The sequence below is a fragment of the Planococcus citri genome, chromosome 3, assembly GCF_950023065.1.
Source record: "Planococcus citri chromosome 3, ihPlaCitr1.1, whole genome shotgun sequence".
Taxonomy (NCBI): domain Eukaryota; kingdom Metazoa; phylum Arthropoda; class Insecta; order Hemiptera; family Pseudococcidae; genus Planococcus; species Planococcus citri.
The window spans coordinates 13,400,302-13,417,291 of record NC_088679.1 but is presented as its reverse complement, the minus strand read 5'-3'; the positions used below and the strand labels follow the sequence as shown (position 1 = coordinate 13,417,291).

The 16,990-nt window shown below is 35.3% G+C and overlaps 2 protein-coding genes across 4 annotated transcripts in view; one reads left to right on the top strand and one right to left on the bottom strand.

The window, feature by feature from the left end:
- LOC135841105 (max dimerization protein 3-like) overlaps positions 1–16,990 on the bottom strand; it is an 835,585-nt gene that overhangs the window by 196,256 nt on the left and 622,339 nt on the right. For 2 of the 3 annotated variants that reach the window (XM_065357910.1, XM_065357912.1), the window contains 3 exons: positions 16,714–16,983; positions 16,481–16,594; positions 12,809–13,087 (listed from right to left, as the gene is read on the bottom strand). The exons of the other annotated variant lie outside the window; for it this stretch is intronic. In XM_065357910.1, coding sequence (XP_065213982.1) covers positions 12,990–13,087; positions 16,481–16,594; positions 16,714–16,983 — 482 coding nt within the window. In that variant the 3' untranslated portion in view covers positions 12,809–12,989. Of the gene's footprint in view, positions 1–12,808; positions 13,088–16,480; positions 16,595–16,713; positions 16,984–16,990 lie in introns of those variants that run through there. 3 annotated transcript variants of the gene reach the window in all.
- Positions 5,115–10,281, top strand: LOC135841249 (metabotropic glutamate receptor 1-like). Its single transcript, XM_065358110.1, has 9 exons — positions 5,115–5,386; positions 5,534–5,807; positions 5,959–6,164; positions 6,262–6,454; positions 8,540–8,762; positions 8,841–8,967; positions 9,097–9,491; positions 9,596–9,910; positions 9,992–10,281. The coding sequence occupies exons 1-9, from the start codon at positions 5,209–5,211 to the stop codon at positions 10,169–10,171; spliced, it is 2,091 nt and encodes a 696-aa protein (XP_065214182.1). The 5' UTR covers positions 5,115–5,208; the 3' UTR covers positions 10,172–10,281.

Here is a 16,990-nt window from a genome sequence, read left to right as displayed (position 1 = left end):
CTTTTCAAACACCAAATGTTCACATCAGGCTTAAATCATCACTTTTATCATTAGGGTTACATGATTTTTTGGCTGGTAAGGAAAACAGTAAACAAAAATTAATGGCCATCAGATTAAGAAAAAAAAAGAAATTTAAAAGAAAAAATGATTTTCTTCATAAAGATTGCTGAATCAATTTCTTGAAAATATTCATCAACCAAAATTAAAATCACCACGTTTTTGAAATATCGAACTTGAAAGTGGTAATACAATCAGCCAAAGACGAAGTCTATAGAAAAGTTTTGAAGAGGAAACCCCCCCCCCCCCAAAAAAAAAAATTGGAATCTCTAAAATTCAAATAGATATGTAGTTTTTTATATTTTTTTATTTTTTTTTTTTAAATTGAGTATGCCTAGTAACATTACAAAAGCAAAAAGTGGTCATCCAACAGTATCCAAAAGAGACCACTGAAAAAAAGTAAAGAATACAATTTCAAAAAATTGACCTCGAAACCAGAATTTTGATAATGTACCAACCTTATTTTCAACCGGCAAACCGATTAAAATGGTTTGAACCCGTTTTAAGTACCTAGTTTCGGAACCTCCAACAGATTTTTCAAAGTTGCGATTCCCACAAAATTTTACCAAAGGAAGTTGGAAAACAAAAATTTACTCAAGACCATAATTTCAACACACTGAATCAACTGAAGGTGGTTTCAAGCCATTATGGAACCGTTAATAACATTTTTGAAATTCCAGATTTTCATAAAGTACTTCCCGCAAAAGAGCATAATGTAAATTTTAGTTTCCTCACTTCATTCCTGGCGCAGAACCCACTCACCTCTTTTGTCAAAAATTACCATTATTGCGCTTAAAATTCACTCGTAAGAGTCGTAAGCTATGATTAAATATCCGCTTTCAGTTCCCCCTCTGTGTTTGATCGCAACTGGGACTGTTTTTATTGTGACGTTTAAAAGTCACACAGCTCGATTTTCAACAGCCCAATTCAGTTTCCACGCTTTTTGAAGAAATTTTAAAATTCTGGAGGAATTTAAAATCACACTGGGGACTCCGGTAGACAGAAAATGGCAAAACTCCAGTTCGAGGGAGTTGATATTAGCCTCGGGACGAATTTCCATAAATTTTTTACTCAAATGAGAGGCGTTTCGCGATATGGGTCCTTGTGGTGATTCGATGTTTTTTTTTTTTATTGGCGATTCTGACTTACTTTTTCACGAGAAATCGAATGGTGCAATCAGATTTCGCCTATCTCATCAACTTCTCGGTTTAAAAATTACTTGAACATGAATACTCAAAAACTCACATTTTTGGGAAATCGAAAAACAAAGTTTTTGTATGTTTTTGATTAAAAAAAAAAAAGAAAAAAAGGTCGATGGAAAAATTATTTTATTGTTGCTACCTATGTAAAATTTCATGGCGAATCCGAATTTCTCGGTATTTTTTTGCGGGGTACTCTGTAACGTTGTGTAAATTCGGCTGTTCACCACAAGGTCCCTTTTTTAAATCACGGATATCAGGCGATGATGAACGAATTTCGTTAAAATTTCTCATCCAACCTATGCGCAAGACAACACTGCACCCGAAAATAAAAAAAATAAAAAATCGAAAAAATCGAAGCAATTCGATGTTTTCTCTCTCCTGAAAAAATCGAAATATCACCACAAGGGCCCTTATCGCAAAACACCTCTCAAATGCATTTCTTCAAAAAGCATAAGTACGAGTAAATTCCAGAAAATAATCAAATTTTTAATTTTCAAGCCAAAAAATCAATTTGGAAAGCTGAAACTTTGCTTATTCGGATTTCAGGTCGTGTTCTTTCAAAAAATCGCGATTCCCATCCACTTAGAACTGCACTCCTCGAGTTGCTCCGTTGCGCGTTGAGAGATGATTTTAGATCATATTTTTCATTCCTGGCGCAGAATCCGGTCGAAATTTATCAATGCAGCACTTCAGCCACTCCTACACAATGATTAAGTATCCAATTTATAGCTCCCTCTCTTTTATTAATTCATACCTTGGACTCTTTTTTATGATTTTTTATAATGCACACCTCGAATTTCAACAGTCTGAATCAAGTTCCACGCCAACTAACTGTGCATTTGAAATTTTAAAAATCACAAAATTTGTGGGTAAATTCCCCACTGATCACCTAGTAGGCAAGAAAAATTGTTCTTATAGCCAGTAGTTGATCATTGTGATTTAACAATTTAAATTCATTAAAACACTTCCGAATTTACAAAAACAACTTCGACTCCAGTTAAATTCACATTCATATTTCACTCTCAGTGCAAATCCGCCCTTTTCTTTTATTCAAATAACATTTATTAAGTGATCAACTACTGAACAAAATCATGATCAACTACTGGATTTTTGTGATCAACTACTAGCTATTTCACTTTTTGACTTGAAATTGAAAAAATAATAAGAAGAAATAACAAAATAAGTTATTCGAGCGTGGCTATACGAATAATATAATGAAAAAGTGATCGTATGGTGCTTTGCTCATCACCCCAGGTTTTTTTGTTTCAAAATGATAGCTACTTTTTTACAAAACTTCCACTACTTGAGTCAACTACTGGTCAGGTTACCTTATTCGAGTTTCGAGTTGGGATCTCTCAATGGAGGGGGCACCCCCACACCCAATTTTGGGCGAAACTTTCGAAAGAAAATCTGGGGCATGTGATGTATCGAATTCTATGTTTTTGGTGACGGTGAACACAAATATGACGTCAGATTTTTGATAGCACCCCATACATGGCCACCAGCACCTCCCCAAATGAGGTAAAAGGGCAAAAAAGTGTTTTGTACGTGCGACACATGGAATCGTGTGTTTTTGGTAACACTGAACACGAATATGACGTCAGATTTCTGATTGTACCCGTCCACGGCCCCCAGCACCTCCCCAAAGGGGGTACCCTTCCAAAAAAGGATTACAGTTGTGTGACACATGAAATAGTATATTTTAGATATCGCTGAACACGAATATAGCCATGATTTTTTAAATCGACCTCACCCATGGCCCCCAGAACCTCCCCGATAAGTAAAAGTCTAAAAAAATCTTTGGGGGCCCTAACCAATTTTTCGATATGTAAGTACATATAACGTAACTCAAACATCATTTTCAACTATGATAAAAAAAATTCAACACTACTTTTTTTATCATAACTTCCGCTAAATATTTCCGTATACTGAAACGAGGTCAAGGGAACTTGGAAATTTGTCGATCAACGGACCATAAACATAATTATGTTCGTGATCTAAAAAAATGACCCAGTAATACGAGTACGTAAAGTCAAAATCAAAACTGAGCTTGGATGGCGAGGAGAGGTACCTTGAGACCATCTTTCAAGTTCACAAAAATAGGTTAATACTCGTACAATCACAAGAAAATTCATTAAAATCATCTTTCACTACCTACGTAATTAAGGAATGAGAATATTTTTAAGCTCAAAGTCCATACGAGAAAAAGACCACCAGAAATGTGATAGGTGATGAACTGAAATTTAACACTGGCATCCAAATTTCAGCTCTCCCTTGTCCAAACGGATATTGAAAAAATTTCGTGTAGTGATTTTGATTTTTAAAAAAAAAAACAAAAAAAAACAAAAAAAAAAACCAGAACTTAAGTTACAATTTTATTAGAAAATTAGTATTTTTTCCTCCTTTGGAATCGTTAAATGAGTACCTATTTAGGTATTCATGCTCACATACGTAAACGTAATCTAAATCGAGATAATAAATTACAACATTGAAAACATTAAGGACACGAATGCATCACATTTACATATCCGATCCCATATCCTGAAAAAGTAGACGAGAATAATCGCAGAGCGAAAGCTGATAAATAATTATTAAATTTTGACATTATTTTAGCAGACTATAAAATATGCTTGGTGTTTTAATAATAGCAATTTCCAGCACTCGATAGTCGATAAGCTCATAGTTTCAGTTCGTTTCATTACTTACTCAATTTATTTGTTCATTCTTTTCATCAATCTGCGTCAAATCAGCGGGAGAAAATTTTAGTTTGGTAAGTGTACCTAATATATAAGGCCTATTTCCTGTGAGAAGCACCTAAAAAATCGCGAATATATACAGGGTGTCATACCATTGATAGATGAATGCTTATCGTTTTATTCAGGTAACTTCAGAGCATAATACCTATACCTATGCGTTTTTATGTTGTAAAAATTTTTTAAAATACCACATGAGAATGAAGAACTTTACACATTTGACGATTTTTACGATCGCGATATCACTGAGATACGTCAAGAGCGAAAATAGCATCCGAAGTTACAAAATAGCTGCTTTATTGCCCGTGTTGAAAGAAAATCCTAAACACTCATCCAATCGTGATCCTGAGTGTTCGGAGGAGTTACGAGATGGCGCGCTGCAAACAGTGGAAGCTTTATACTATGCATTAGATTCAGTAGAAAGGTAAGTTTTCAACTAGGGTGCAATATATGTACATATTACATAAATGATTGGATTTTACTCGCGATTTCCTTCAAATAGAACGTAGATTACCTACGCGAAATTCATGACCTTGTCGAGTCTCTTCAGTTTCAAGTGTCTTCGCATTGATTATAACCAAGTAAAAAGCAAAATACTTTTGTCCAAGAAAATTTCCACTTTGCAATTTACATTCATAAAAAAATAACTCAATCAACCAATTTTCTTCTTTTTAAAGAAGTGGCTAAAATCCACTCGTATCGACAAAATATTTTTTAGCAAGGCTTTTGACCTAAGAGCCCCCAACCTTCAAAAAAATTCTCCCATCAGTCATGGAACGTGAAAATGATATAAATTTATGAACGATGTAACGAAACGCTGCAATTACAACGTTAAAAATTCGAATTACAGAGAGTAAAACACGCCTGTTGATTTCAGAAACTCAAACTTCTCATCCCACTTCACCCTAACCACTGAAGTTTTCGAAACCTGTGGAAATAAGCTGACGAATATAGATCATTTGTCTGTGATAAACGCAGATCTGACTGGAAGAAGACCCAAGGTATGTATTTAAGCAATAACAATAAGCTTCCACTTCGTCTACAAAATTATCACGTTTTGTAATCGTTTCCTAAATAATGACTTTTTTTTTTTACAGATAGATCCGTCAAATTCTGCAAATAACACGTCTGCATTGACTGCAATAATATATTCAAATGATTATGGACCTTTTGATTACGATAGGCTGTTCAAGTCGATGGACTTGATTCACATCAGTTATACAGGGCCGTCAAAAATCAGTTTCAACATGGAAGAAATCGAATCACTTAGGGCAATATTTTCCACCTCCGGTCATTTCTTCATTCTTGATGTTATGTTTGAAATTTTGGCGTATTACCAGTGGCGACACGTTACACTGATAGGCTCCAACGATTGTGAGTAATAAAAAAAGTTAAACAGACAATACTAAGTACCTAGGTACCTAACTGTGGGCTTAAGAAACAGTTTCGTTTATACATAATTGTGGTCGCGAACGAAGTATCATTTAGATACGATGTAAGTAAATTCACAAACTGATTCAGTTATAGGATATGATTACCAAAAAAGCAATTTTGTCAGACGTGCGCGGGAATTAGCTGCAGCTTACGAAATCTGCATAGGTCACACCGTAAATACCTATCAGTTGCGTCATTATGGCATATACGGATCAGAATTATTGAGACACGAGCGAGCATCGCTTAATATAACCGATGTAATTATTTGTTACTGCGATAAAAACGACATCATCACTTTAAAAAATGAACTAGTGAAAGTAAACAGAACCGTAACACCAGCAAAAGTTGTAGTTATCGCGGGGTAAGTATTGGCTCATTATTTATGCATAGGTACGCAATCCTATATCGATTAAGAAAAACTCATGCTATAGCTCACCCAACCATACAGTCTCAATACTTTATAATAATAATATGTACTTAATTTTGCTGTTCCAATTCATGAAAAACAAAAGAAGTACAGACGAATCTTGGAAGTATGAAGAAATTATATGGGAACCGAAATTGGGAGACTTGTATTACGTCACACCAGCGATGGATCAGTACCCTAAGGAATTTCACGATTATTTCACATCACTATCCGCGGAAAACTTGACCAAACATTCTTATTTGAAAAAGTTCAGGCAACGGTATTTCAAATCCAAGACCAGTAACAACAAGAGTAATCAAATTTTATTTGTAATAATATACTCGTATAATGAATGAATACCCTATACCTTTATTGTTTTTTGTTTTGTTTTTTACATTCTACAAATAAGATGCGAATACAATCTATAAAACCATTTGCAAGAATAATTCTCGGGTATTCAGCATCATTAAATCAGTTTACGCAATTGCGCATGGGATGATGGATAAACTAGCCCGATTGAAATTGGAATATGGACTTATCAATTTTTTTTTATTTGGCCAAGAAGTGGGTTTCACTCGGAAACGCTTACCATCAATGGAAAAGTAAGTAAACACGGATATAGTTAAAGCCGTGTTCTCAATTTCTAACGGAAAAAAGAGCATAATGTGTAGCGTAGCCAGATAATGTAGAGATAGAGGAGAAGGTACAAATATGGACCCCCTCTAGCTTTTTGGCTTTAAAGGGTAGAAAAAATTATCAAAATTTTTTTTCGAATATACCTACCATTCGAAAAGCCAAAGACTCTAGTATATTATGTTAGAAAAAAAAGTTGTTTTGTTGAAAACTCACGGAGAAATTTGAAATTTAGAAAAGTGGCATAAAATGGTACAAATATGGACTCGGGTACAAATATGGACCCCCTCAAAAAAATGAATAAAAATTTCAGAAAATTGAACAACAATTTATTTGAAGATGTTTTTGATGCTTTGGACTTATCTGCTTTATTAATAATACGTTTCTCGGTATTCTAAAAACCATTGAATCAAAATTGAATGAAAAAAAAATTAGGGGTCCACATTTATACCCATGCAAAAAAATGGCTAAGTTTATGAAAAATGAAAAAATCATGGTCCATTTTCGACACTTTGGACTTGTCTTCTTTGTTAATAACACTTTTCTCGACATTCTAAAAAATATTGAATCAAAATTAGGTAAAAAATTTAGGGGTCCATATTTTTATACCCATGAAAAAAATCGACGCAGTTTATGAAAAATGAAAAAAAATACGAAAATCAGTTGAAGTACAGACAAATATGAAAGTATATTTTGAAAGTACACACTGTAAGCTACTTACTTCGCTAATAATTTTTTTTCCAAACTTTATTTGAAGTTGATGAATTACTGAATGAAAAACTTGTAAAATTTTCCATTGGTAAGAAAATAATGCGCAAAAAAAACAATTGCTGATGAGAGACACCCAAGTTTGCATGGATCCGAAATAAGTACATGGATCATCGATACTACACTACTAGTATAATTTTTGGTACCCAGCATGACCGTAGCGCTAGTGGTTGTACACTAAACCATGGGGGGGTCCATATTTGTACCTGGGTCCATAATTGTACCTTCTCCTCTATATTTTGCACCTGAGTGCTTTACTCGATACATTTGCTCACTTGCCTAATTACTTCAAGGCAAGGAGCAGTAACTAGCTTCAAAAGCTTCCTAGGTATGTATCTGGCGACTTACCGCCTCAATACCAATTTTTCGGATACTGATTTACACTTACGTAATACATAACACTTGAGACAAATACCTTATAAATAAAGAATTCCTTCAATTACTCTTAGAACCGTTTATTGGTGATAAATCTTGTACATACATAAGAGATAATTTACTCTAGTTTATTACTGAACCAGTACAGAAGTACGAAAGGGAATGACATATAGTCTAAAAGGAGTGTAATTAAACACATCACCTCAGGGAGGAAATAATAAACGGATGAGGCAAGGTCCATCTACATTACTCATATGTAGAAATGAGATTTTCAATAAGGATACCAAACAGTATTACATAATTATACTGATGTACCCGAGTACATCTAAACAACATCAATCTGTATAACTGGAACAATTTGTATATTACGAAATAGATCACTTGATCAGAGGAGCATAGTGGAACCTGTTCATATTTTAAGCAATGGAACAGATTTACGCTACTAGATCACTGATCTTGATTCACGTAAATAAGAGAATAGGTACAAGCCTATCTCTTCTCTGGAACATAGATTACACCAATGTTATGCAATGGGAGTCGTTAGATGACTGTTTTATCTCACATATCTCTTTCAACTCAAAGAGAACTAATTTGATAGAGGTCGTGTTATGGAACTATTTAGTATACCTATTGGCTAGAGGAAGAATGAATTTCTATCACCTACGTGACAGAAAATTCTGCACACCCGTACGGAAAAAAACCATGGTTGACAATACGAAAAAACATAGTATAGTTAACTATTGAATTGTGGCGTTCTGGGGAACTTTTGTTCATTCAAATCCTGAGATCGCTTCTGAGTAACCTACTCAGCTAAAATTCGTGTCTAGACAAATATCAACTCGAAATATGATTTTCGAAATTATCTTATTTAGTAAGATATTTAACTACAATACTGTTATGGTTGAAAACAGATTTGATATATACAAATACCAAGCAACAAACAATACAGAAATTCACCATCTCACCAAAGTCGCAAAGTATCTGAAATATCGTGATAAAGACGAACCATGGCAATACGAAGGCGTTTATCGAATACGAGGAAATCTAACTGTCCTCAATGAAAAACTTTTCCAATATTCAAAATCTTATGTAAAATCAGAATGCAGCGAACCCTGTCTGCCAGGACACTTAAAGGTACGTCAATCACACATTTTTGCAACGCTAAAGTATCAAAAACTTTACAGAAAAAAATATGCATAATTTCTTTTACAGATTATTTCTGGAACGGATCAATGTTGTTGGTCTTGTGCTCCATGCGATGCATTGGAAAGAACGGACCTACACCAGACTTCCTGCATCAAATGCGAAGATGGTCAAATGCCAGATGAAAACCAGCAGGGTCCGTATATTTATAATTTTCGTAAATAAGTATTGGGAAATGAGTTGATAATCGCGTTAAACAATGAATAGGTGAGCACTAGGCACTGTATTAATTTTTTTTCGTGTTTTTGATGTTGCATATACTTAGACTGCGTTTTTATATCTACCCGCATCCAAGAACCAACCGAATGGTACAATTGGCAGAATTTGATATGCATGTGTTTTTCTTCATCATCCATCATACTGACGATTATCGTATCGATTATATTCATCAAGCAACGAAACACTCCCGTGGTCAAGTCAACAACGAAAGAACTGTGTTATGTCATGTTTGCTGGAATCGCGTTAGCCAATATCACCATTTTCATCTCAGTCTTGAGCCAGGAATTCAAAACATCAGCGGTGAAAGTCCTGCCAGCGACTGGTTTCACGACAATATACGCCGCTTTATTGATGAAAACAATTCGAATAGCGCGCATCTTGCCCAAATCCGAGAATTCGTTTCCCAATATGCATCCAAAATTCGTTTCCATAACGGCTCAGGTAACGTCAAAAATATAGTAGGTAACCTTAAAACACAGAGAGGAGGAACTGAGAAGTCATACTGTTTACGTTCATGTTTAACTGTTTTCACTTTTTCCCCTTAGATTATAACAACCGTGGCTTTAATCGGCGTAGAGTCATTGATTTGCTGGCACGCGGTACAAGCTAACGACACGTATCTGAGCACTGAGAAAAATACTTTAAATTACGTATTGAAAAATTACTACTTGAATGGATTTTTTCTTATGAGAATATTTGGGTTCGTTGGGGTGCTAATTTTATTCTGCATGTATTTCGCGGTCAAAACGCGAAATCTGCCGGGGAACTACAATGAAACCAAGCACATCGCGCTTTCAATATTCACAACGATAGCAATATCAATGTTTTTCTGTTTCATGTACGTCATCAGCGAATATAAAGTAAGTATCATCTCGAAATAATTCAATGCGCGAGTTGATTAATATTGCCTACAAGTTCCATATTTGAATTTTTTTACACAGATATTGTTGGTAAATTTAGCCATTTCAATCAATTCTCTGTCGGTTCTGGTGTTCTTGTTCTTTCCAAAATTGAACATAATTTTGCGTAGACCTGAGCGAAATACAAAAGCCTATTATACAACCGTCGCACTCAATATTCGCAAGCACGTCAGAGAAGAACCTCATCAGCAGCAGCAATAAAATATTAGACCAGAAATAGACATCAGATTGAGAGAAAAAAAAATGAATTTGACGAAAAATTATTAGATATACTTGTCAAGATTGTTGAATTAGGTATATATATTTTTTAATTTTCATTAGCCAAAATTAAAATTATTACGTTCTTGAAATATTGAACTTGAAAAATCATAAAAATGTAGTAAATTAGCTGAAAACGATGTCTATCAAAAACTTTTGAAAAAACAATCCAAAAAAATTTTGGAATCTCTAGAATTTAATTTGTGTAAGTAAATAAAAACAGAAACGTAATTTTTAGTGTGCGTAGCACACTATTGGTTTCGCTTTGAGAAATTGAAATTGAAATTGCAATGAATGTTCTCTTAAGCTATCCAACCATTTTTTGTACCTATTGGACACCATTTGAGAATCATTAAGGCGGAGGGTATAGATTTATTTTCATTCAATGCGGATGGGTAATTGCTGAGTAATTGCAATTTTAGTTCATTATTTTAATGCATAAATTCCTAAAAAAGGAGAAAGGGGACTTGTAAACCACCTGCCGCTCATTGTACCCTGCTATACCCCCAGCCTTATCCTTTCATCATTTTATAAACAGCTGCGTTGCATTGTACCCTGTTACACCCCCAGTCTGCCAGCTGTGTATTTCAAGTGGGAGTGGCTTGGTGGGGTGTTTACCAAACAAATATATTATTTTAATGCCGTAACCCTCGTAGTGAAGTGGTGGCTGAGTGGATAGGGCATGTAGGTAGGAATAGGAAATTTAGGGACCCAGGTTCGAATCCCCGTGAGGTAAGTAGGTAGGTGACAGATTTTTCATAGGAAAATCGGATAGGTAAATGCTTTGGAGTTTACTACCTACGTAGTACATGATAATGGGGCAAAAATAATGCTGAAATTGAGTTATGAATTATGATATCATTTGCTAACTAAAAATTCATTTCATGAATTACCTTGACATGTGTTGGGAAAAACCAACGTAAGTTGAATGAAAACACACGAGGGGGCTTAAAGCCTTTATTGAGAGAAACATCACACGAATATACACAGCACAACTGCGGTTACATACACGATCATAGAACATCTATCTGTACTCTTCATCCGCTAATATTAGGGTAGCTAGGCGAGTGGAGACACAGCAGTGTTACCACTCTTTAGTCCAGTAAATAAAGAGTTTGACCCAAACAAAATTGCGACAAAAGATTTTTTTGCTTTAAAAGGTCTAGGATGATGTCCTAAACAACATATCCGGAGCCGCCCCCGATCCACCTGGTGCGTTCCCCCCCACAGTGGATTTTAGCCCCCCAAAACACGTTTTTCGCCATTTTCTCCCCCGCATTGCATTTTAGCGAAAAATGTGTGGATAGATTAAAAATCTACGTCAAATTTCCGATCTAATGATGTATCAACTTCCCTTGTTGGTACAAGGGGGGTGGGACTACAACCATTTAAAGAAGGGGGGTTTTCTGAAAAATGCGTAAAGGCAATAGCTGCCTAAGAGGGGTGAAATGGTCTCCGAGAGCGTTTAGATTGATATTATCATGGAAGGTTGGTACCATTGAGAAACTTCCGCGTGGAAAATTTCAGATCCACTGCCCCTCCCCTTTTTGGGGAACCCCCCTTTTCTAAAATTTCAAAACCATCTTTCTCAGTCCCATGTGGACCGATTTTGAAAATTTTTTAGTATGTTGTACACATCCTTTGGAGGTACACCCACAAAAATTTTCAGCCTCCTCCCCTCATATTTGCCCCTCAAAATGATGTAAAAATGTGTCGTAAGGAGGGTTGGGGTAAAATGGGAATTTTGCGGAAAATAACTAAGTATCAATAAATAGGGTGTCGTTTTCTTATGATTCGATACCGCTGAGCATGAATATGACGTCAGCTTTTTTCCTACCCTCATCTAGACCTCTCCAGAGCACTTAGCCACTTCAAATTTGACTATTGTTAAAAAGCATAAAATAAGTTTGAAACGCCATTTTGAGGGGTAAATATGAGGGGAGGAGGCTGAAAATTTTTGTGGGTGTACCTCCAAAGGATGTGTACAACATACTAAAAAATTTTCAAAATCAGTCCACATGGGGCTGAGAAAAATGGTTTTGAAATTTTAGAAAAGGGGGGTTCCCCAAAAAGGGGAGGGGCAGTGGATCTGAAATTTTCCACGCGGAAGTTTCTCAATGGTACCAACCTTCCATGATAATATCAATCTAAACGCTCTCGGAGACCATTTCACCCCTCTTAGGCGGCTATTGCCTTTACACATTTTTCAGAAAACCCCCCTTCTTTAAATGGTTGTAGTCCCACCCCCCTTGTACCAACAAGGGAAGTGATACATCATTAGATCGGAAATTTGACGTAGATTTTTAATCTATCTACACATTTTTTGCTAAAATGCAATGCGGAGGAGAAAATTACGAAAAACGTGTTTTGGGGGGCTAAAATCCACTGTGGGGGGGAACGCACCAGGTGGATCGGGGGCGGCTCCGGATATGTTGTTTAGGACATCATCCTAGACCTTTTAAAGCAAAAAAATCTTTTGTCGCAATTTTGTTTGGGTTTACCTCCAAAAAGTGCTTTATTTACTGGACTACTTATGTAGCTACGATCTAATCTTTCACTCCCCCTATTTGCGGATGAAAAGTCATAATAAGAAATTTTGAAAAAAAATACAGCAGATCATAACTTTTGAAACAGAGAAAAATAATATACAAAAAATTTAGCACATCTCATTAGCCCCGCCACAACAAATATGTTGTGGCTATTTTTCACACATCTCGCATATTACATATACATATATACAGCTGATAGAAAATCAGGGTTGTTAAACTTTGTTGAAATTTGAATTAACAGCCTGGCATTCTGAGATAACAATCGCATTCAAATCTTCATCGTATTCTTCCTCGAGGTTGATCTGTAGAACTAATAATAAAGCATTATAAAAGAGAATAACTATCATATTTACAGAAAAATGATACATCTTTTACGCAAGTAATTAGTCCAGTATCCTTTGGAAATCTCGTTTATCCAGTGGTTTTGTAAAAATATCTGCAAGCTGTGATGTGGAATCTACCCAATTCATCTCAACCTCATTATATTTTACACACTCTCGTGTAATCTGCTCCTCAGGCTCTACTACATATTTCAGTTTAGGTTTCCCTCCAGCCAGAGTGCAGTAAATAGCTGACTGATTATCACAGTATGCTGAAACTGGGTACAGAAATTTTCCCATCACACTATGGATTGTACCTTGAATACATTTCATTTCTCTCACTGCTTCATTTAATGCTCGAAATTCTGCTTCACAAGTAGAAGCTACCCTTCGCTTTCTCCTTCTTGCTGTCCAGGAAATCACATCTCCAAATAATTTTATAATAAATCCCTCTGTTGTTTTATTTGAAGGTTTCACATCTCTATAGCTTGCATCTGAGTACACTTCCACATTATCTTTCTCACTTTTATAAACTAATCCTAAGTCTTTTGTCCCATTCAAGTACCTGAGAACTCGTTTAGCTCTTATCCAATCAAAATTAGTAGGTTCTTGCAGTTTTGTACTCAACACATGAACAGCATAAGCTAAGTCTGGTCTGGTTGCATCTGTTAAGTATCTCAAGGAACCTATCAATTCTCTGAATGGAAATTTTGTAATTTCTAACATTTTTCTCTGCTCACTATTTTCTGGACTCTCCTCAATTGTTTTAAGCTCTTTGTTAGTTTCTCCATTGGTTTTCATTGGAGTAGGTACAGGCTTAGAATTACTCATCTCAAATCTTTTCAGAATTTTATCAATATAATCTCGTTGATCTAGTCTGAGAATTTTATTTTTAAGGTCCCTAGTAATATTTATACCTAAATATTTTTTCGGTTCTCCTAAGTCACTCATAGTAAAATGTTCGGATAATTTTCTCATAATTTCATTTAGTTTTTCCAAATCATTACTAGCTATCAAAAGATCATCTACATACACAACTATTAGTGCTAAAAATTTACCATCATGCCAAGTAAATAGGCAAGGCTCATACATTGTACACTTCATACCTATACTTTCAGCAACTTTTGAGAATTTTTCATTCCATTTTTTCGGACTGATCTTCAAACCATAAATTGATTTGTCTAAACGACAGACAAAATTTCTCTTTTCATTTTCATTCATAATCCCATCAGGAACTTCCATATAAACTGGAGTATCGAGTTCTCCATACAAAAATGCTGTTTTCACATCTGATTGCCTAGCATGGAGACCAAGTTTGTTTATTATAGAAAATATTCCTCTAATATTAGGTAATCTCTCAACTGGAGCATACACCTCAGATATTTCATATGTTCTAGGATCCTGAAAGCCTCTAGCTACTAATCTTGCTTTATATCTAAGATTATTTTTAGTTCCTGGCTTTTTAGAAAACACCCACCTAGATGTTAATATTTTCTCTTTAGGATCCACATCACTCCTCTTCACAATTTTCCATACTTTATTATTTTCCATAGATTGTTTCTCATCTTCTATTGCATTTAACCACATCTCTTTGTCTTCTCCCCCCATTGCTTCTTTAAAAGAAGAAGGATTATTTTCTAGTTCAGTCATTGTGACATACTTATGAAGGTCCTCATCATAGATTTCATCATCTTCTTCACTCTCTTCATTAATTTTCTGGTGAATTATTGAAGCTAACCCCATCAATTTCATTTCAATCTCATTTTTCTTTGATTTTGAATCACAAATATTTGATTTTTGTAATTGTTTCCTTGTCTGAGATCTAGTCATAGGTTTCCCTGGTAAATCTTTGTTCAAGCTAGTTTGTTTCAAAATTTCAACCTCTGATTCATTTTCAAAATTAAGAAACCATTCATCAGTATTCATTTCTACTGGTTTAGGAATAGCATTAATTTTCAACTCATCACGTACATCTTTATATACTAAATTTCTATTGAATCTCACCTCTCTTGTATTTATTATCTCACCTGTTTGTATATCAAGAATTTTGAAACAGTTGGTGTCATATCCAACCATAAAATACCTCTTTAACATGGACTTATCACTAGTATAAGTTCTAGAGTCAAATTTTCTCATCTCATTTTTCCTCAAAATTTTCCTATATGCTACGCACCCAAAACGAGTAAGATATTGTATGGTAGTTTTATCTCGAGGATCAAAAACATTCACAGGATTTTTAAATTTTAGTCCTTTATGACACGTGTGATTTAACACATACGTAGCTGCCTCAACTGCCAGATGCCAAAGATTGCTTGGAAATCCAGAATCCAGCATAAAACTTCTTACCATATTTTGTAATTTACGATTCCAACGCTCGGATTTTCCATTTAATTGCTGAGTTTCAGGAGGTGAAACATCATGCTCAATTTTCTCTCTAACGCATATTTCATGTAATTTTCCTTGAACGTATTCTTTAGCCCCATCACTTCTCAGATAACACACCTTTGCATCATGTCCTAATTTATTTCTAGCACTGATTAGAAATTGTTCGAAACAATTTGCTACCTCATCTCTTGAATTAATACAATAAGTATATGCAAACCTAGAGAATTCATCTATAAATGACACAACATATCGCTTTTTACCTGGGAAAGTTGTAGGTTTTATTGGACCCATTACATCACTATTTACAATTTCAAGTGGACGAGCCGCTACTCGTCTAGAATTACCAAAGGGTTATCTTGTCAACTTGGATGCAATGCACACTTCACAATCCAATATGGAATTATCAAAATTGATTTTCTTAAGACCCTCTTCTCCTCTTGCTAAAATTTGTAAATATGATCTAGATATGTGCCCTAAATTTTCATGCCATTTAAATCCTTCTGTTTTACCCTGTATACACTCAGTATGTAAAATTACCTTTTTTAATGGGATAGGACCATGACAATCAATTAATTTACGCTTCTTTGTGGTTTTGTAAGAACTAGATACGTTTTCCAGTTCAAAATTTACTAACCAATGTGGTTTTTTATAAATCCCTTTGAACAGAATTTGGTCACTGTTTGGTTCCAACACTTTAATTTCAGAATGGGTCAAAATTACTGTACACCCTATATCAGTAAATTTACGCAGTGAGAGCAGATTCTCACTTGCATGTTCTGAGTATAACACGCTACACAATTGTAATTCTCTCCCTCCCCCTCTCTTCATAAATGATTTCACATTTAAATCTCCACATTTTTCAATGAGAAGATTTGAGTTTGAATTTGCACTAACTAAGGTAATAGCTGACTGTGGTTTGCGCACATTCTGTAAACCATACGAATCTCGTAAAAGATGCTCACTCGCCCCACAGTCTGCTATGAATGATATGTACTTACTCCCATCTTCCAATCCATTTATTTCGCCATCCCTTGAATGTCCTGCCATATATGCAGTAGCATTTGTGTTCCGCATCTCATGCTGCATACTCGCCTCTTGCATTACACACATCTCTGAAAAATTTATATAAACATATTTTAAGCTTTAAAGCGACGACGACCTCCCCCTTCACTCTTCCTTTTAAAAGAGTGAATTCCTGTTTTGGCTTTATATTTGCCAAGGTTCTTCTTACCCTGCGGTTGTTTTGGAGGAGGGTTTTTCATTTTCCATGTTTTACCTTTCTGCTGTTTGCCATCACAATTTTGTGCAATATGAGTAGTAAGCTGACGACATTTGTAACCGAACTTGATTCCACTACTAGCATCTACCTTGCAGAAATCTGCCCGATGGCCATTTGCCCCACAAATGTAGCACCTCTCTTTTGATTTTGTATAGTTCCGGCCATATGGTTTACGATTGCGATTGCGATAATATTTAGTTTTAAACGCCATGGCAGTACCTCCTGAAAT

Coding starts and splice junctions, on each gene's coding strand:
- LOC135841249 (XM_065358110.1), top strand. CDS start 5,209: ATGGACTTGATTCACATCAGTTATACAGGGCCGTCAAAAATCAGTTTC. Junction 5,387..5,533: donor ACTGATAGGCTCCAACGATT/GTGAGTAATAAA, acceptor AAACTGATTCAG/TTATAGGATATGATTACCAA. Junction 5,808..5,958: donor AAAGTTGTAGTTATCGCGGG/GTAAGTATTGGC, acceptor GAAAAACAAAAG/AAGTACAGACGAATCTTGGA.